At 50.9% G+C, this 20,763-nt stretch overlaps 1 protein-coding gene and 2 pseudogenes across 17 annotated transcripts in view; 2 read left to right on the forward strand and 1 right to left on the reverse strand.

Moving 5' to 3' along the window:
• Positions 1-1,582: 1,582 nt before the first annotated feature.
• Positions 1,583-1,701, reverse strand: LOC120613986 (uncharacterized; annotated as a pseudogene).
• Positions 1,702-5,619: 3,918 nt separating this feature from the next.
• The window catches only part of KLC1 (kinesin light chain 1), a 50,281-nt gene continuing 35,137 nt past the window's right edge, over positions 5,620-20,763 (forward strand). For 11 of the 17 annotated variants that reach the window (XM_039876540.1, XM_039876545.1, XM_039876549.1 and 8 more), the window contains exons 1-3: positions 5,621-5,839; positions 19,823-19,918; positions 20,306-20,567. In XM_039876540.1, the coding sequence (XP_039732474.1) occupies positions 20,307-20,567 (261 nt within the window). In that variant the 5' untranslated portion in view covers positions 5,621-5,839; positions 19,823-19,918; position 20,306. Of the gene's footprint in view, positions 5,840-19,822; positions 19,919-20,305; positions 20,568-20,763 lie in introns of all 17 variants that reach the window. The other 6 variants (XR_005655803.1, XM_039876541.1, XM_039876542.1 and 3 more) reach the window with 3 other exon arrangements.
• On the forward strand, positions 10,633-10,751 carry LOC120613992 (uncharacterized; annotated as a pseudogene).

Consider the following 20,763-nt stretch of genomic DNA (forward strand, 5'->3'; position numbering starts at 1 on the left):
TGAGGCTGAATCTGGGAGTTGGCTGTAGCTTCTATTTACTAACCTGATAGTAACTATTTATCAATTACAAAGCCAGCATTGTGGGAAACTGGATAAAAGCCATGGAGACGGGTGGGGGTGCTAGCATGGCGATTCCTCCTCTTCCTTATCCAGGTCAGTTAAACATTTCCAGACTCCGACTCTTCTTCCAAACGTCTCCGTCTCCGCGACGTGAGGCCTGGGCATTTGTTGGTGGGGGGAGCTGAGAGGCTCTTTCCTTCTGGACTGTGAGATGCAAAGATGTGATGTCTGGAATTGCTGCAGCCACTTCTCCTACACGGGGCACCGGGCTGAGGTCTGGCCACTCCAGCTGGAGGCAGAGGTAAGAAAGCCACAGGACACGGGGCCTCCGGCCATCGTGGGACCCAGGAGCTCACGGGCACCGAGGCAGAGCTGGAGAGAGTTGGGCAGATGAAGCCCAGAATTCCATCCGGACTAGTGAAATCCAGCACCCGGCATTGACTGTTTCCTGTTGTTCATTCATTTGTTCGTTTGTTCATTCACTCATTCAGTGTAGCCCCTTTGATTGAGAAGCACCAAATTCAGGAACCTGAGCTAGGTCTGGGGTCTGTGGGAAGGAGGCAGGGGCAGGAGGTACCACAGGAATTAAGGTGGGGCCTGTGCCTCCAGAAGACTCAGGACCGTCGTGAGATGAGTCTGGTCTCACTGGATGCGGCTGACAACCGTGTGACGAGGGGGGAAGAGGCCGCACTCTGGAGGGAGCACCTGAGAGCAAGTGGCCAGGCACCAGTGCTTGCAGTCCCCAGTCTGCTGTTCGCATGGGGGTTGCAGCCAGAGGGCTGAGGGACAGACCTGGCACCTGTATGGCTATTTCCAGGTACAAACGAAGGTGTGATCCATCTGCCAGTCTGTGTCCTTGAGCGAGTCCACCCCCTTCTGGGACAGCATCTGGCTCAGGTGAAGGGGGCATGGCCAAGCGCTGTGGGCCTCAGCACCTCCAGCATTCTGCGGGGGCGTCAGGTACACAAAGTGGAAGCACGCATCAGAACTCATCAGTGGTAGCCCTGACATTGGTGCATTTCACGGTGGGTAAGTTGTCCTTAGAAACAGATACTCAGCGTCGTTCATGACGTGCATGCTAAAGTGTGTAGGGGCGAAGGGTACTGATGTTTGCAACCTAACTAAAAGGGAGCCAAAAAGCAAAAAAAGAAAGAAATGAATTCATGGATGGAGAAAGATGGTGAAATGACAAGACAGGGTGAAGCAAAGAGGGCAAAACGTTCATTGTAGCGTCTCAGGTGGGGACATGGGTGTTCGCTGTAAAAAATTTTTGTTTGGATATTTTTACAATAAAACGTTGGGGTATATTGTTTTCCCATGACAGGTCACTGATCCAGGGTCCCAGGCTCTATTTATCAGAGTGCTTATGAAATCACATTGACATTGTTTCAATAACATAGATGCTGTCCCCTCTCCCAGGGTTTGGCATCCCCTTTATTTATTTATTTTTAGGCGAGGCAACCTTTGGTTGACCTCACAGATTGCAAGAACCTCGTCAGTTTACAATCCCTTATTTTTTTTATGCCTACTGCACCTGGTCTTCCTAGGTGGTCTCCCATCCAAGTACTAACCAGGCTTGACCCTGCTTAGCTTCCGAGATCAGAGGGGATCGGGCTTGTTTAGGGTGTCATGGCCATAGACATCCCGTTTAGACAACCACATAAAACAGGTCAAGTCTCCATGCCACATATTGTGGGACATCTAGCACTTTTTCTAAGATATCTCGTGATCCCCCAGAGGACGTGAGGTAGAATATTCTCCTGGGCACCAGGAGTGTTATCGTCCCTAGCACCTGGCTCCAGGGCCACGTTGGGGCTCAGACACCACGTCGAATGTAGAAACACATGCAGCCGGTTGGGTCTCTCTGGGGCAGAGACCAGGTCGCCCTCTCTGCTTGCACTTGAGCATCAGCCCTCACCTGGAGACATCCTGGGTCCACGGATGGCCCTGTGAGCTGGCACAGGCTAGCCAAGAGGCTTCCGTCAAGGTCTGGTGCTCCCCAGGGGACTCCAGAAGGCTGGGCCTCTCCAGGGCGGAGCTGGCCTCACATGGCAGCTCAGGGGTCCCAGAAGCACAAAAGTGAAAAGCCTCCAGGCCTTTTTCAGGCCAAGGCCTGGAACTGGGCAGCCTCCCTCCAGGGTATTCAGGAATCAGCTGGCCCAGTGGGAGGGCTAGTCAGGAGTGCTGGGGACTCTGGGTGCTCCTGCCAGTCACTTCACCTCGCAGGACCCAGGCCTCAGTCCCCTGCAGCTGGAAACTGACAGAGTCATGGGCTTCCCCGCAGTCCCCCCGCCCCGGCCCCAGCTCCCCTTCCCCCATCCCAGCTCTCCCACCTGCGGGGCTTCTGTTTCCCCTTGGTCTGAGGGAGCCAACGTCACTGGAGCTTGATGCCAGCAGGCTCGAGTGCTTTAAAGCAAAAACACCCTGAACATCTGACAAATGCCATTTTCAGAACTGAAGCCCGAGACTGGGCAGGGCGTGACCTGCGGGGCAGAGCAGGGCAAAGCAGGGCAGACAGAGCCCAGATTAGCCCTGCCCCGGTCCGCGTGCCAGGCCATCCCTCCAAGGCCAGGGGCAGCTGCCACTCATTTGGGAGCCTCCGGCAGGCAGAGCAGTGCCCAGGCTGGGGAAGGGGAAGGGGAAGCGTGCCACGAGGGCCAGACCTGCCTTCTCTCCTCCCTTCCCCTCTCCCCGCTTCTTCAGGCGCTCCGGGACTGGGGCTGCTCTCCGGACTGTGGGCCCCTCAGGGTCCCAGCACCCTTCTCCCCCACCACGCTGCTCTGGCACGTCCACGGACATTCACAGTAAAGCAGCAGCACCCTTTCCATGCTCTGCTAGGGAGAAATGACACTGGGTTTTGTTCCGTGTTGGGCACTCTGTTTTTCTTCCTGCAGTCCGTCCACTTGGACTGTCATCTGCCGGGTCCTTCCCACCTGCCAAGTGATTGTCCCTCTTCCACGAGGTCCCCTGATGCCTGAGGGATATAGAGCTGCCGTCAGCCCTGACCCAGGCTTCTCATCTCTGCTCTGCAGGCCGTGGGCTCGGAGGGGTTGGGACGCTTTGCTTTCCCATCACCCCTCCTGGCACCTGACAGGATGGTGCTCAGCAGATTCCGGGAGTGGAACGAGTGGGAGACAGTGTGCTCCCGGTTTGTCTCGGATGCCCAGGTGTCTGACACACTGCAGAAGTCGGCACGTGGATGTACTCTCTCTCCTTGACCAGGGCCCTCAGCCTCGGCTTCCCGCTGTGGGCAGCTCCACATCTACTCTAGCCCATCCTCTAGCTCTCGGGCTGCCTGCTGATCTAAGTTTGGGACAGGGGAGTGAAAGGGTCGGAGGCAGGAAAGACAGAACAGATGAGGGCGTCCACATTTGGGGAAGCGGGAGGATGGAGAGACGGACAGGCGGGAAGGAGCTGATTCCACCAGGCCGCCTTCTCCAGAGTGGAGGAGCCCTGATGGGGGAGCAGTGGGGGGAGCTCGCTCCCCGCTCCTGGGCTCCTACTAGAGGAACCCCTGGGCCTGCCACGCAGGGAGGTAGGTACAGGGCCGGCCCTGACCAAAGGTTCTGAGCTGTCCCCTCGGGCACAGCCCCACCCTGACAGGTCCCTGGCTAACCCAGCAGGCTGTTGGCCACAGGGATGCTCAGAGGCCACCAGGACTTTTGTAAATGAGTGTTTGCCTCCCTGGGCCCTGGAGGCCCGGTAATGGGTCTGCTGCCCCCGAGTGGCTCTGCTGAGGCTTCCCCACCACAAAGCATCAAACCCTGGGCTCTGCTAGCGCCTGCAGAGGGGGCACGGCTCTGTTTCGATTCCTAAAGCTCTGTCGATCCATCTCTGGGAAGCAAAGAGCAGAGCACAGCACTCGCAGCATCTGTGAAATGGGGATGGTGGCGCCTCTCAGAGCTGCTGTGAGGATCAGAGGATCGAAAGGGACTGAGGCTGCTCAGGGCGGCTCGGCCAGAGCGGGTGCTTGCTAGACTCAGCGTGAGACCCTGGTGAGGATGGCTCCCGCCGACCGCCCTGAGTGATGGGCGCATCGCAGCGTTTTCGGATTCAGGAGTCTGTGGGTGTGTGCTGGATTAACTGGCCTCCTCTCTCTTTTCCCCAGAACTCCAGACTCATTCTTGCCTGAGGCGTTTTGCCTGGAGCGCTCTCCCCCAGCTCTGCACAGCTGGCTCCTTCCCGTTGTTTAGGTCTCAGCTGACTTGCTCACCTCACGGTTCATCTCTGTCCACCTGGCCTCTGCTTGCTGCATCATCTTACCTTAATTCTGTGCATTAAGTAACTTCACGAGCAGTGCTCTCAATGTCTCCTTTCCCAACGCATCTTGGCTCTTATTGTGGGAACCACTGCAGCTCAACAAGTATTTGTGGAGAGAATAAAAGAATGAGATGACAGAGCCAAAGCAGAGTGGCAGCAGTGGGGACAGAGAGGGGACCGGCTAAAGCAACAGTAAGAAGGTAGATTCTTGGCCACCCAGCGGAAGAGGGCATGGATGAGCATCTCAAGTTTCTAGTTCGGGGACATTTACTGAGTCACAGGCAGAGAAAAGAGCGTTTGCAGCCAGCTCCTCTCCAGAGCACTTTGGTTAAGGTGGCCACGCCCAGCCCCAAGGCGGCTGTGAGGAGCAGATGACATCCAAACTGCAGTGTGGCCAAACCTCTCAAGGCCCTGGAGAGGTTGACTGATTCACTGCCTCTCCCTCGCCCAGTAACTGCTGTGTCACCATAGGGCTCTTCCGTTTAGCAGACCTTTGCATTTTGAAATGAGAGAAAAGTAACTGGACCTCCCCGTGAAAATCTAGCAGTGCTTACTTCCCGGTGACGGCGAGATGGCACAGTTGAAACGGCTGCTGGTGCTGGGTCATAACTAATCTGAAGAGGGCAGTAGTTCCAAAGCAAGTAGGGAGTGAGGGACCGGCACGGCAACCCCTCTGGTTAATAATGCCGTGAGGCCCTGCAGCTGGGGCAGCTGCCATCACGGAGAGGGGGGCGGTTCTAGCCAGGTAGTGGTGGCAGGCAAAGCAAGCCGAGCCTTGCCCACGGAACCGGCACCGTCTTCCAGGCCTGCAGAGCAGAGCGGCGGTGCGGCGGGGTGAGGCCCGGGAGCGCTGACCTGGAAGTACTGCCCTGCAGGCCGGGCTGGAGGTGGCGGCGCGGCGGCCAGGGGTGTGCACTGGCGACGGCTGCTGTGGGGTGGGGCGGCAGGGGGTGGCCCCTCTGCTCCGCCCGGCGCTAGCGGTCGAGCATCTGCGCCTTCCCCTCACAGCCGGAGGTGCGGCTCGTGCCCCGCGCCGAAGGGGGGGTCTGGGGAGTCCCCGGGGCTCTGATTTCGGGGCCCCGGCTCGGCCTAGCCCCTCGGAGCCGCCCTTTGGCGAGCGGACGGGCGAAAGCCGTCCTCGTTGTCCCGGGAAGAGTCCCAGGCGCGCCTGACGAGCGGGAGGAAGGGGCCCGGCGCCCGCGGACGACGCCCCTGTGCGCGCGGCGCGCGCGGATGACGTCACGGAGCGCGCGGCATTGTGGGGCGGGGCGGGGCGCGAGCCGGGGGAGGGACACCCGGACGCCATTTTCGGCGGCGGGGCCGGAGGCGGCGGGACGCTGGGCGGCGGCTGCGAGCGGAGACGCGGGGACAGTACGCAGGCGGCCGAGGATGCTGCGGGGCGGCCGCGCCGACGCCCCTCGCTCGTGACCGCGGCGTCGCCCCTGAGGCGGCCGCTCCGTCCCCTCTGCGCCCGCGGCCTCCGGTGCTGACAGCGCGCGCTGCCCGCGGGAGCAGCACGGTGAGTGCGGCGGACCGCTCCGCCCGGACCCCGTCCTCATCCTCGTCCCTTCCCGTCACCTCCCCGGCCCTTCCGGGGTCGGGTCCCCGTCTTCCCCATCCCTGAGGTCCCCGCGTCCCTCGTCCCCGCCCTGGTCCAGTTGCAGGCGGGGGCGGCCGTTCCGGGAACAGCTGCGCCCCGGGGACCCGCTCCGGGGGACGTGGCCGCCCCCGGGGACGCGGCGCGCGGGGTGGCGGACGGGAGAGGGGCGCCGGGCCCGGCCGGCTTTGTCCGAATCCGTCCTCTTCCTTCCGGCCGCCGCCCTCTCCCGCGGCGCCGCCCTGGGCTGATGCGCCTGTCACGCTCGCGGGCGACGCGCGCGGTCCCCCCGAGGTTCGCCGGCCTCGCCTGTCCGCCGTCCTTCCTTTTAATAACCAGACGCGAAACGCTTTGTCCACGGTGTTCACCTCGCCTGGCGTGGCTCCTGCGCGACTTGACTAGCTCCGACCTGGAATACTCAGTCGGCTGTCAGAGTCGGTGCACGTCTTTCTTTAAAAATATTAAAATAAAGCATTAAAAATAAAATTAATGCCTGGTGGAGTGATGGTTTTATAATTTGAGGCTTGTCGATCCAGGTAATTTTGTTAAAATTTTGTATCGTTGCTTATTGCCGTTTTATTATTTAAACAGCACATTAAAACTACATATTAAGCGTTTGATAAGGAGTACTTGCAAAAATGGTGTTTTTAAGTGTGAGAACAACAGAAAATTTGAGATAAACCATTTAAACGTCTATGTAAAAGGGCACTTGGTTCTTTCATTCTTCGCATGAATTAAATTCCAAGGCTTTTTGTACAGCATGACTAAGCCATTGATCAGAGTCATTAGCTCAAAACACATTGTAGTTCAGTGACAAACCCATCAGGAAATTGGAGTGACCTCCTTAAATCTCCTCATCTTGTCGTAGTTCTGGATTTACCTAGGTCAGGGCCTGGTAACAAGCCTTAGAGTGGGGAGTTGGTTTATTCTGTTTCCTAAGTATCTGCATGAATACAGTGATAGTAGATGTTAAAAATTTCAGGTTGTGTGGGATTAGATGTGGGAGGGTAGGTAGGCACTCTTAGCAGCCAATTTCTCCAGGTCATCTGAGAATGCAACATCATGTTGCAGTGGAGCCTGGTGGCCCAGTGGTGTTACTGAGGGATGTGGAGGACCTAGGGCGGTAACCTCTCAGCTGCCTGGCTCCGTCACCTTGCTTGGCTGTGTCTTCTAAAAACACTGTGGACATTACATAGTAAGGGCAGAAGGACACGCCCGGGCATCAGGACTGTGATTATCTCCAGCGAGGAGGAGGGAGGGAATGCCACTGGGGAGCGGCACATGGTACCGTAAATATTTCTCAGTAGATAAAAACTCAGCTGTAGCTTTTGAAAATTATACATTCTTTTAAAAAATTATACGTTTTTAAGCATGTTTGATAACATTGGAAATAAATAAGTCAATCAGTAGCTTTCCATGTAGGGCTATAAACTCTTTCAAAACATAAGTGGAGTATGATAAGAAACCAGAGCTTTAACAAAGAAGCATCAGGATCCTAAACAGAAGTACTGGAAAGTGTCAAATTTCATAGCGCAGAATAGAAGCGATTAGCATATTAAGATTGTGAAAACAGGGTCTTAAATGTCTTTTTAAGACTCGACTGAATGGCAGGTGATATGCTAATTAGGGGTTGGTGACACAGCGATAAAAGGCAGCCCCAGCCCGTTAGGAGCTCCCAGTGTGGGCGGGAGGCAGGAAGTCCACGAACACCTACTGTGCCCAGGGCCCTGAGGAGGGGTTTGGACCTGAGGCGGGGAGAAAATTCCCAGTGTAAGGCCTGAGGCGGTGCCGCAGCGAGGGGAGAGTGGGGAAGCGGGGCAGGGCTGGGGGAGTCAGGGCCGGTGCTGTGCAGCCGCAGGGTCGCTTTCCTGAGGGTGCGGGGAGGACTGGAGGAGTCTGTGGGGTGAGGTGATGCTTTAGAAAGAGCATATTAGGTCTTGTGGCAGGTGCAGTTCTCGAGAGTTAGGAAGCCATTAACCCCAAGTGAGCACTGAGAGCTTCTGAGTTAGGGCGGTGACAGTCAGAAAAGGAACAGATGGATTAGAGTGGCCTTGATTTGGGACTGAGGAGACTGGGTAAGGGTGGGGCTGCAGGCGGGAAGAGAGGGTTGAGTGGCGTTGGCAGCCAGAGTAAACCACTAAAACCTAGGCCGGGTCCCGCCACTGCTCTGCCGAAGGTTCGCCAGTGTCCTGCAAGCACCCCATCTCTTTCCCTCGTCTTGCTGTGCGCGCCCTCACGCAGGCCGGTCTGTCTGCCCTTCTGCTCGTCAGCGTGTCCCCGCTTCCCACATGCCCCTCGAGAGGCTCCTCACTGTCTGCTCTACTGTATTATTTTACAATTTAGTTAATTGTCTGTCTTTTCCACTTACCTCCGTGATGTAAGTGGGTGGGTTTTTTACCTGTCGTATTCCTGGTCAGTGCTTGGCATGGAAAGCACTTAACATGTGCCTATTGAAGGTGTGCGTCTAGAATTACTTCCTCGTCTAACTTGGTTGACTCACTGGCTGGTGACACCCTCTAAAATGAGGAAGATGGGAGGAGGAAGAGACTTTGGGCTTGGTTTGGGGTCCTTAAATCTGAAGTGCGGGCAGGCCTTTGGAGATTCAGGCCAGGAGCTCAAGACGAAGCTCTAGGCTGGAGATAAGGTTTGAGAGACATCATATTGTCCGAAGCCACTTGCCCAGAGGACTTCTGATGTTGGCGGAGGCTCCAGGGGTCCTGCAGGGTACGGGGAGTGAGCCTTGGGGAATGAGGGAGGGGGAGAGTAGGTCAGTGTCCAGTTGGCTGAGGTCACAGAAGAGTTGGACAGAAAAATCTGCTGAATTTGGCTTCTAGGAAGTGGTTAATGACCTTCTTAATTTTTCCAGAGGACCTTATTTCTTAAGGAGGGAAGGGTTAATTCAGAGATGACCTGCATTGTTTCTCCCAAGGTGTCCGGGTGTCATTCTGCCCTGTAGCTTCCGGGTTAATATACTCTTAGCTCAAAAATGAATTAGGATTGTATTTTTTTAAGTTAATTTTTGGAGACACATGAAGCAGTTTGGATTTATGCTTTTAAATATGCTTGGTATGCTGTCTGTACTTAAAAAATAAAGCAGATAAGCCAGTATCAATAGAATGAGCATTTTAAGCTGAGTTAAATGCATATGTAAAGTAGAGGTTATTTCCTTGGTTCTAAAATATTCTAGTTACCTCAGTTTAACGCGCGCATTGTTCCTGACTTTGATTGCATAGTGTGGACGTTTATGTTCCAGTCTGAAGCTGGCTGGCTGGCTACTAACAGAACTAATGATAGTGAAGTTAGCGCTGCGCCAGATAAAATGGTGCTGTCACCACCTCCGATCTGTGGGTTAGAGAGGGCAACTTCCCCTGGGAAGCACGTGCCCCAGGCCTTTGTGTCCAAAGCCCGGGTGATGCGGTGTGGGGTGGTGACTCCTTGGGGTTGCCGTGTGGCGTCCGGCCGTGTGGGATTGTAGTGCTCGTGCGCTTCACGGAGCCCGGCCATGATTAGGGGGTCGGTGCTGATGCTCCCCTTCTTACCGTGAATACAGGCCGTGCTTTCTCTTAAGTTGATTTTTTCTTCCTGTTTCTAAAGGATTTGTGTTATTGACCAAACAAAAACTACGTTCAGATAATTTGTTTTTTAAAAATTGAGATAAAATTTAAGATCTGAACTGTTTTTAAGTGTACAGTTCAGTAAGGCTTAAGTATAGTCACACCATTGTTCTAGGAGTTCTGGAACTTATTTATCTTGCAAAACTAAACCTTTATAGCTATTAAAGAACAGCTCCCCGTTTCCCTCCAGCTCCTGGTAGTCACCGCTTTGCTTTCTGTCTCTGAACTTGACCACTTTGCGAACCGCGTGCAGGGCAGTCGACAGTATTTGTCTTTCTGTGACTGGCTTGCTTCACTTAGTGTAATGTCCTCAAGATTTATCTATGATTGCTATTCTTTTTAACTAAAAAATTTAAGTTCTAAAGCTTTCTTAGTATTATATTTTTATGAGTTTCCTATTTACTGTATGACACATTGCTACAAATTGAGTGGTTTGAAGCAATAAGATTTATCTCACAGTGCCTGCAGGGGAGGGTCCGGGCATGGCCGACTTGGATCCTGACACGCTCAAGGCTCGTGTGGCTGTGTCACACGTGGGCTGTGGGTGGCAGTTCTGCTCCAGAGCTCGGGGTGGCAGCATTTGGTTCTTTCGGTTGTGGGACGGAAGTGCTTCTGGTGTCCTTGCTGGCTGGCTGTCCGCTGGGGGCTCTTAGTTCCAGGGGCGGCCGCCAGTCCTTGCCCCGCATTCTTTGCCCTGCAGCCTCCGTCCTCGAGGCCGGGCGTGGGGAGCCTCCTGCGGACCAGGTGCCTCCCGCACTTGCAGTCTCAGCCACGTAGACCCAGATCCACAGCGCTCGTGCTTCGGTCAGGCCACTGGGCTGCTCCCCCTCGCTCACGGTCAGCTGGTTTGGGGCCTTAGTTACATCTGCCAGGTCCCCTTACTGCAAGACCTCGCTTAGTGCTCTAATAACTGAGAGGCGCTGTGGGTCCACCCGGGGCCAGGAATGAGGGGCATCTCAGTCCGCCTGCTGCACTTCCGTTTTATTGTGTTCTTGAAACAAAACCATTCATAACCATCTTCCAGTTAACATTGGAGTAACAGTTTCTGAATACAGACAGCGTTAAATGTTAGGAAATTCTGCGTAAAAAAATTGAGATATAGTCTGTGGCCCTGGCACCCTGAACGTGCCCAATCCCGTCTGACCTTGGAAGCTAAGCAGGGTCAGGCCTGGTTAGTACCTGGATGGGAGACCACCTAGGAAGACCCGGTGCTGTAGGCGTTAAAAAAAATTGAGATGTAATTTACGTACAGTGAAATATTAAGATTTTAAACGTACTGTTCATTCAGTTTGATGACTGCATATCGAAATGGAACCCAGAAAGTTCCTCACGCCCCTGGCGGGGCAGCCATCCCCCCTCAGGCAGCACCGCTCTGACTTCTGTCGCGCTGGGTTAGGTTCCTGATGGCAGAATTTCATGTGCATGAGGCTATGCAGCATGTGTCTCCACATCCGGCCTCTTTCAGCGTCACATTTGGAACTAGTCTTTGTCACCGCAAGTGCCAGAGGTTCCTTCCTTTCCACTCCCAAGCTGGGTCTCGCTGTCACCTCTGCTGCTGCTCAGCCATTGTCCTCTTGCTGCTCTTCTGGGCTGGAGTCGCTCGTGCCTGGACAAGACCGTGTGAACGTACATTTTTATTGCTTTTGGGTAAATACCTAGGAGTGGGCCCTGTCACAGGGTGGATATATGGTCAACCTTTAAAGAACCTGCCAGCCTTCCGACGGGGTGGTGCGCCTCACACCCCCACCTGCAGTGAGCGGGTGTCCGGGCTCCTGCGCCGGTGTCCGCCTGCACCATGGCCACTCCAGTGGCTGTGTCGTGCCCCTGCGTCCGCGGTCAGTGAGCATTTCCCTGATGGCTGACGGCAGTGAGCTCTGAGTCACAGGCTTACTGGCCTTTCGTGTGCCTGCTTTGGAATTGTCTTCATTACTGAGTGTAGGAATTTTTATATATTTGGGTACAAGTCTTTTGCCAGACATGTTTTCGCAAATATTTTTTTCCCAATCTGTAACTTAATTATTTGTTTTTTGGCTGTACCTTTTAATCATAAGTAGTTAATTTTTTTTTTTTTAAATCAGAGGCTTTATTCATTTAATCAAAGCTTGTCCCATCTTTTTTTGCTTTCTTTTAAATTTTATTTTATCTAATGTAACTGGGTTACATTGGTTAATAAGGTCACACGTTTCAGGTGTGCAGTTCTGTAGCACATTGTGTGTCAAGTCTGCTGCTGTCACCGTATATTTGTCCCCTTTACCCTCTTCGACCTCCCCTCACCCACTAGTTTTAAATTTTGATGAGTCCAGTTTATTGGTTTTTTTCTTTTATGGTCCCTGCTTCCTGTTGTCTTCTCTGTTTACGTTTTTCAATCATTAAAAAAATGTGTGCTCTTTTGGGGAAACTCATGGTACGGAAAGATGTGAAGGTGTAAATGAGGGTTGTCCCTTTGCCCATTTCTTCTCTTCTGAGAGAACCGATTTTTTTGAAATGGTTTCTTTCATTGCCTTTCTTCATTTAGGGAGGACAATTATTCCACGTGTAAGTGCCGTTATCATTGGTTAGCACTTAGATGCATAAACTCAGTCTTACGGTGCTATGTTAATCTGCTGACATTTTTCATTTGGACATAATCTTCCGCGGAATGACACTCTATCCTTCAGCGTCAGATCCTGTAATACCGTTAGGTGCTCTCTCAGTCACCGTGTGGCGAAGCTGTTTTTCTTTTCTGTTTGTTCAACCAAGGACTTGTAATAGAAACATCTGCATCATTTGGGCTTATTCATCCTTGTTTTAGGAAGAAGCATGTTCTCTCCTAGTTTCATGCAGTGCTCTTCCCTGTAGCGTCTCATCCTTAACATTCGCATCTGGAGAGATGGGCCTCTGGTCTCATGGCAAATTAAACGACCTCAGTGCTTTGCCTGGCCCTGGCCAGGACCTCTGCCCAGTGGTGGGGGCGGGGAGCACCTTCCCCAGGTGTAGCCTTGGTCCTTGACAGGCCAAGTAAACTCTTCCTGGGAAACAGGCAGGAGCTGTGGTGAGGAGACTGTAGAGGTGGAGGGTCCACTGGACCTGGAGGCGGCCAGTTCAAGATGGAAGCCCACTCACCTCCTGAGCAAGGCTGTGGGGAGGGGCCCAGCGCTGACCCCTGCCTCTCTCCTCCCCTAGAAGTCTGTGATGGGATCGCCCCCGGGGCAAGTCGCGGTTTTATTCTCTCTGTGGCTTTAAGTTTTCGGATGGAAACGGATTCAGAATAGAGGCTGTAATTATGGAGTCTTTCATTTGAACACATTCACTTTATAGATTTCCGTGATTTTTAAGCTAGCACATTCATTCATTCCAGTCCATTCTTGTGAGTCAAGTTTAGAAGAGAAGATGAAAGGATTAGATTAGAATAGAGGGAGATCAGATGAGCAGAGTTGCCATGGAGCTGGTGGGAAGTGATGAGGCAGCAACATCTTCATCGGTAAGGCCCTTGGCCAGCTCTGGCTCGGCCCTCTCAGCTGTCAGTTCCTGGCCCAGAGAGAGGGACCTGATGGAGCACACCCTCCCTTGAGAATAATGATTCTTAGCTGGGAAAGGGTAGGCAGTGTATGGCTGGATAAAATGTACTTGCTATTATAACAGGGTGTTATATTTAGAAAATAAAATAATTCATTATTGTAATACACACTACAAAATGGCACGATGTTTGTATTTTTATCCAAACGTGTCATTGTTTGAAAAAGATTGAGGCTTTCCAAGAGACTTTTATATGGATTTTGCTCAAGTATGAACCCTAACTTTGTTATATAAGCCGGGGGGGGGGTGCGGACACCCTTCCTCTCCACTGTTTACCCTCTCCTGCTCCCGCCAGAACAAAACCCACACATCTGACAATTCCAGAATTCCTGTTTTGTTTCACCTCTTTTCAAGGAAGCTGTATTCCCCTTTTGAGTCTTTATAATTTCAGAACCAAAAAATATGTACATTTTTACTGCTAATATAACTATTGGTTACTTTGCTTTTTAGTTACAGTAGATAATGTATTATGTATTTGGAAATTTCTAGTACATCGAAGAGGGCTTGAGGTTTTTGTGAAGAGGAGAGCAGAGGATAGAAGACTGAGAAAAGAAGCTTTCTGTGACTCCTTGACAACAGCAAAATAGATTTGGTCCCAAAGTGGGGTTTTGTGTTTTTTCTTTGGTTTATATCATTTCATTAAAAAAAACTATGGCTGTATGATTCACATATGAAAAAGTTCACAGGGTTGTGCCACTGTCTAGTTCCAGAATGTTTTCATCTCCAGAAAGAAACCCTGTGCCCCTAGCAGTCACTCCCCACGCCCTCTCCAGCCCTTGGCAGCCACTAAGCGACCGTCGTGTGAGTGAGATTGTGCAGCGCGTGCGTGGCCCTTCTGTGCGGCTTCATTTCAGTGGCACAGTGCGAGTCACGTTGTGATATATACAGTATTTTGTTCCTTTTTATGTCCAAGTAATATTCCGCTGTGTGGCTGTACCCCGTTGTGTTTATCCATTCATCAGTTGATGGACATTTGGGTTGTTTCCACATTTTGGCTATTTTTAATAATACCGGTATATTGACATACAAGTTTTACGTTTGTCCAGCATTTTATTTTTTGGAGCATTTGTTTGCAAGTTTTTATGGAAACAGGCTTTCATTGTTCTCGGACATATACCCAGGGGTGGAATTGATGGGTCATTCATCTGATTTTTTAAGTTTTGACAGTTGGGTCATTTAACCCACAGTACTATGTAATCTTGAGTTCCAAATACCGAATCTCTTACTCCATTTGGGATGCAGTAATGAAATATTATAAACCAGGTGGTATATAAACAACAGAAATCGATTTCTCACAGTTCTGGAGGCCGAAAAGTCCGAGATGGTGGTGCGGGCAGATTCACTGGCAAGGACCTTCTTTTGGCTCAAAGAGGGCCGTCTTCTCGCTGTGTCCTCACGGGGTGGAACGGGGAGGGAAGTCCGAGGTCTCCATTACAAGAGCACTCATCCCATTCCCTGAGCGTCTCCAGAGGCCCCCCCGCCCTCCCGACCCCACACCTGGGGCTTAGGTTTCCTTCAGACCGTGGACTGAGCATTTATTTCCCTGAACATTCTCGGTGGTTTTCTGCTGGCTCATTAGAGACTCTTTGCTTCTCCACAGTCCTCCCCCCGAGTGGGGACCCCTGGGTGCCTGGAGCTCTCGGGGCTTAGGATTGTATGCAGCGGTAGCGGGGTCTGGCCGGCGGCGTTTCCCACAGGTTCAGCTCAGAGGTCATGTCCTGCTACCAGGCTTTGCCAGCTGAAGCCCTGTGTCTTTCTCTCTGTCATATTTTTCTTTCCTGTGCTTCCCTTTGCTGTGTCTGTGGGAACCTCGTTTTCCAGTCAAGAACTGTCGGATTAACTCACATTTCCTTCCTGGCCGCCCTTCGCGCTGCGCCTCCAGGCCTGTTGCCTCTTACACCACGTGCCTTTTTTTTAAAAAAACTGAGACATGAATCATATAACACGAAACCATTTTAAAGTACGCAGTTCAGTGATTTCTCAGTTATTATCTGTTGGGCAGCCACCACCACTAATCTAATTTCACCACATTGGTTTTGGGTGCTTTTTTTTTTTTCTTTCCCCAACTGTCTTTACCGCCATGAGCTTTTTACTCCTTCCTGGCAGGATCTCACATGATAATAAAATAAATGATCAGGGCGATGGGCTTTCTTTTTCTGGCCTTTGCCGCCTTTTGGTTAATTTTTGAGAGAGGGGACTATTGTGGTAAAATAGTCAGACTATTGGACATTGTATTGCCTATTAATTAGTAGAATGTTTAATTGTGTGTACATATAATCTCATTGTGGTCCAAGGGAATATAAACATATGAAATGACCAGGTGGCAGAGATGAGAAACAAGACCATTATTACATGCAGTTGATAATCTGATATGACAAGATTCAGTCTATGTGACCTAGAGTCATCTTTAAGAAGTGCCTTTAGAATCTAAGTGGTTCTGGCTTAATTTTTTTGTGTGTGTGTCTTATAAAATATTCAGTGTAGTCAGCGTTTCTATTCTTGTCTCAGTGTTAGGTTGGTCTATTTTTATTGTGGCAGAAGTGTCAAGTCCTTTCTATATTTGAGGATTTAAGAAGTCCTTTCGCCTGTCACTCCACACAGCCCAGTTAGGTAGCGTCCGATGTTCTCGGTGAACTGTCAGAAGCACAGAAGTGTGTTTGCACGCATGTGTGCGTGCAGTTGTGTGGTTCTGAATCAGAGGTGCACTCATGTCAGGGAGTGAGGGCATGAGCTCTCTCCCTGTCCTGGGTGGCGGGAGCCTAAGTCCCTGCACCGTCCGTGCCATCTGTCGTAAGTGGGACTAAGTGGTAGTTGACTAAAATGCTTAAGACTTCTTTTTGTTCTTATGAAACAGTGAGCGTATGGAAATGCTCCGGAAACCAAAACGTTTTTTCGGTTTTGTTTTTATCAAAGTTATACATGTACTTTTTTGTGTTCTTTGTGTTTACGTTAAAAAAAAAATACTTTTTACGTTAGATAGTTTAGATTTACAGAAAAGTCGCAGAGTTAGTGCAGAGGTCCTGTGTACAGTTGCCCATGCTGACTCCTGCATGTTCACTTGTGACAACTAAGGCTCTGGCATCTGTACATAATTATTAACCAAATTCCACATTTTATTTGGATTTTACTAATTTTTTCCTAAAATCCTTGTTTGATCCCGGAACCCCACGCAGGACAGACATCCCATCACATCGCATTTCACCATCATATTTCCTGGTCTGTGATAGTTTCTTAGACTTTTCTTGTTTTTGATGATCTTGACAGTTTTGAGAAGTACTGGTCAGTATTTCATAGAAAACTCCTCAATTTGGGTGGGTCTGATCTTCTCATGATTAGAAACTGGGGTTATGGGTTTTGAGAAGAAGCCCTCTGGCCCAGTTTTGGTTTCTGAAAGCACCCTGCCATCACACAGACCAGCGCTCCTTGGACTAATGGCTGGTTCTGGAGCCGGGGCACAGAGAATACATGATGGCCCCGGAGTGTCCTCTAGTGCCAGGAAGCAAGGATGGGTCAGAAAACCAGCGGGAGCGTGTCACAGGGACATGAGAGCCAACCACAAGAGCTCCCACTGGTCGAAGCTGGGACGGTTTGAGCAACAAAGTAAATAACGTGGTATTTTTGATAATTAGTGTTATTTACGTATAACCTAAAGTATAAAACAAATACATACAGTTTGTATTGACATAAATGACTAAATAAATAGGGAAGGGGCAGAGAAGAGACAGTCGCCCAGACGGAAGTCCAGATGCCGTGTGCTCCCTCTCCTGGCCTCAGCGCCCTCCGCGCCCTGAGTGGGCCACCCCCCCCCACTTGCTTCCTGAGGGCGGAGTGTGGGAAGGAATGGGCGTAGGGCGTACAGGGCTGTCCCCTCTAGATTTGTGAGTCTTTTAGTTTTCTGCCATTTTATTCATAGAACACGCTTTACCTTCACCTGTGTACATGTAGACTTTCGCTTAAATTTTCTTCCAGTTTATTGAATGCTTTAAATCAGTATGGAATTTATTTTAGTATATAGTGCAGGTAAGAATGCAACTTAATTTTTTTCTAAATAGCCAGTTGCCTTAGCACTATTTTTTATATAACCTACCTTTGGTTATAACGACCTAGCCTAGAAATAAAAGAGATATCAAGCAGTGTAAATGTGTGTGTGCCACTGTGTGTTTCTCTCTGACGAAGTGGCTTGCGTAGTTACAGTTGCGTGATGGTGGCTTAGTCGGGAGATCTGGAAACTTAGGGTCGAGGAGTGCCTGAGGGTTGCAGAAGATTTAGAGAGCCCTGTGCCTGTAATACAGAACTGTTATCTTGTAGACGAGCTAGTAAATATATGTTGGGTTTATTTTAGAGGGAAGAAATTGGCTCAATGGGTAGAAGTTACAAGGGAGGGAGATAGCTACTAAGCAAAAGAAATAACTGTCTAAGTAGTGGAGCAGTCTGACGAGGAGCCGACGGTCTTGCCAAGCAGGGAGGCCTGAGTTGTAGGAAGTGTGTCTGCAGACCTGGAGCAGTCACTGACCAGGAAGGTTCCCGATTCCTTAGCTCCCGGGTGGGACACTGCCGATTCCTGAGTGGCTTCCATGTGTCTGTCAGGAACTGTGCTTTGTGCCTCACCAACGCCCTGCCGTGCTCCTAACAGCCTGGTGAGGGCGATCTGCTAACCTTCGAGGCTCGAAGGGGTGTGGGGTCTGCCCTGCCCCCACGGATGGCCAAGCCTGGCTCTGCACTTGTCACTCTGGATTCAGCGTCTAGCTTCCACATTTTCGGAGAGAGCTAAGCACCTCCCTCCCCCGCATTTGGATTCTCATTAATTTTCTTTTAAGAGTAAGTTAAAAAAGTGTCTTAAGCAGATATTTTTGTGTGTGTGTGCATCCAGATGACAGTTACGTTTGTCACCCTTGTCTGTGGTGTGAGCACGCCGTGCAGTCACCAGTTTGTTACATGCTCCTTAAGAAGTTAAAATGGGGTTTCTTTAAATTATTTACTTATTCTTTAGATGTAATTAGTCAAGGTGTCCCCTCAAAGTGATTGTCGTTTTCATTTTGCATTAGTTTTTTTTTCCTTCACGGAGGTCTTACCTTTTATGGTTTTTCTGCCGCTCCCTAAACCCTCTGACCCTACCCCCTTTTCTCTCTTGCATGAACAACTGCTCTCTCCTTTCAGCCACCACTACAGCCCTTAGAAGTGTGACACTGACCCCTTTATAATTGGACAGAATTTACTCTTACGTAGATTAATTATGGCGTGCTTACACCCCAAGAGCTTTTATTTTCCAGGGGTGGTCTGAGCAGTGAAGTTGCTGTCATTTCTTACTAGGTCTGGAGGCATCCTTTTCCGTCCCCTGGGTTTAGTATCGTAGGAAGACTCTGAGAAGTCGCGGGCTCCGTGTTTGGCTCTCAGGAGAGGCAGCGGCCCTGCCGCAGAGGGCCGGGAAGTGAGCGCGGTGTACTGCTCATGGGTTTTCTTCTGTGGCACTGTCCCCTGAAGCCCTCTTCCCTTTCCCGACCACTGCCCCGGCCCCCTTCATCCTCACCCCCAGGCTCTTGCCTTCAGAATGCAGGTGTCCCGTGACCTCACTCCCCTAATTCCCTAGTCTTGGCACTGTGTGTCCGCGCACAGTGACCCCACAGCCTGATCTAACAGCTTGCAAGCAGTGGGCACTTTCCAGCCCCGCCTCGGCCCCTTCGTTCTCACGGCCGGCAGTGCCCTCCACAGTCCCGCCCGGAGACGGTGCTCGTTTGATAAGACCAACCTCCGTTCATCGGTGGAGGTGCCCACTGCCCCCTCATCCCCCATGCTCCCCGCCCCGTGCACTTCCTGTCGCCGAGCCTCCAGCTCTGGGTGCACGTGGTGCTTTAGCTTCCTTCCTCCGCCAGCCCGCACGTCCCTGAGGGTGAAGCCCCGGTCAGCCTGTGTACCCCAGGGCCTGGCTCAGGGCTCATGGTAGGAAAACGCCGCGCCATCTGGTTTGGGGAAGAACAGAAAGGCTGCGTCACGTGGAGGTGATACGTCAGGACTTCGCTGTCAGAGGCGGGGGAGGCCTTTTGAATCTCCTGCTTTCCCTGGGGCTTCCAGCCCTGGGCCCCTCCTCTTCACTCGTGGGCACGTTGGCAGTGCCCGGTCAGCACCTTAGCCTATTGGTGCTGCATCCCCGTCACCTGCTGGTCCCTCGGGTGTGCATTCAGCACTTCCTGCGTGACAGCCTGAGACCGGTGCTGAACAAGACACACGAGGCCCCTGCTCTCCTGGAGCGGGCAGTGGGACATCGTGAAAAGTGTCTGCCTTTCAAGTAGAGCTGATGCTCCAGGGGATCTGACACCACACGCAAAACCAAATCTGGTTTCAGGGAGTGGAAGCGGCTCGAGGAAACCGCCTGACCTGTGATCTGGCTCCCGAACAGGCTTTCCTAATGATCACTGTTCGTGGCCTTTATTTTTTTCACCTTAATGCTAGAATTTAAAAACATATACAAAACCAGAGAGGAGAGTGAAAAAGAACTGTTGCTTAGTTTCAGCGATTGTCGCCGTTTGGCTGATACTGTTTTACCCGCCCCTTCCCCTCCCCTTCCCTTCCTGTCCCTTCCCTTCCCGGCCTCGGGTGGTGTTTTAGTCAGTTCCAGACACTGTGCGATCTCCTCCCAGGCCCTTGGCGGTCTGACTCAGCAGGCATGCTTGGCCTTCGTCTTCCATGAGTTGTCACAGCACTGATCATCCTGCTCATGTCACTCTCTTCCATGTTTCAGACGGACCTAGCCCTTGTCCCGCTACTCTGATCGTTCCCGTGTTCCTTTGCTGGCTCGCTTTCTTCGTGCCGTGACTGCTTCTCAAGCCTTTGTCTGGTAAATATGTTACCAAGAATTTACTATCTCTTCTGCGTTTCATTCAGGGAAAAAAAAGCTTGCAAACATGCAGAGAAAATTTCGTTCACTGAGAGAGTGTGTTCCAGAAATGCTATTTGGATATTGTGCTGCTTTTACTCTTTGGCTTTAATTTTAATTGCTGTCTTTTCTTCATTAAAAAAACTTCAGACATAAGCCGGAAAAGTACTTAAATCAGTCCACCAAAGGAAAAACAAGCAGTACAGAATATAGTATCCAAGAAAATACACATATTTATTATTTATCTAGAAAAATGTTAAATTAAAAGGCTTCACGTGTGTATTTTATTGAAGTGAGCATAAATTAAACCTGTAATGAGATGTCTGATTTTTCTCTTTTTCACTCTAGAATGTATGACAGCATGTCCACAATGGTGTACATAAAGGAAGACAAGCTGGAGAAGCTCACACAGGATGAAATTATTTCTAAGACAAAGCAAGTGATCCAGGGGCTGGAAGCTCTGAAGAATGAACACAATTCCATTTTGCAAAGTTTACTCGAGACACTGAAGTGTTTGAAGAAAGATGATGAGAGTAATCTGGTGGAGGAGAAATCAAACATGATCCGAAAGTCACTGGAAATGTTGGAGCTGGGCCTGAGTGAGGCACAGGTATGAATGAGAACGTCTCAGACATGAACATGAACTTGACAGTCTGGAGCAGTGGAGGCTTCGTTTGAAGTATGGTTTAGACTGGCGAGAGGATACTTACAGAATAGATCAACTTACATGTGGGTTGTGTATGTTACATAAACAATGATTGATTTGGGCCTGTCTAAATTTCAGAAAGCAGAGCCAGCATAGAGGT

This window comes from Pteropus medius, unplaced genomic scaffold (genome assembly GCF_902729225.1).
Source record: "Pteropus medius unplaced genomic scaffold, Ma_sr-lr_union100, whole genome shotgun sequence".
NCBI lineage: Eukaryota > Metazoa > Chordata > Mammalia > Chiroptera > Pteropodidae > Pteropus > Pteropus medius.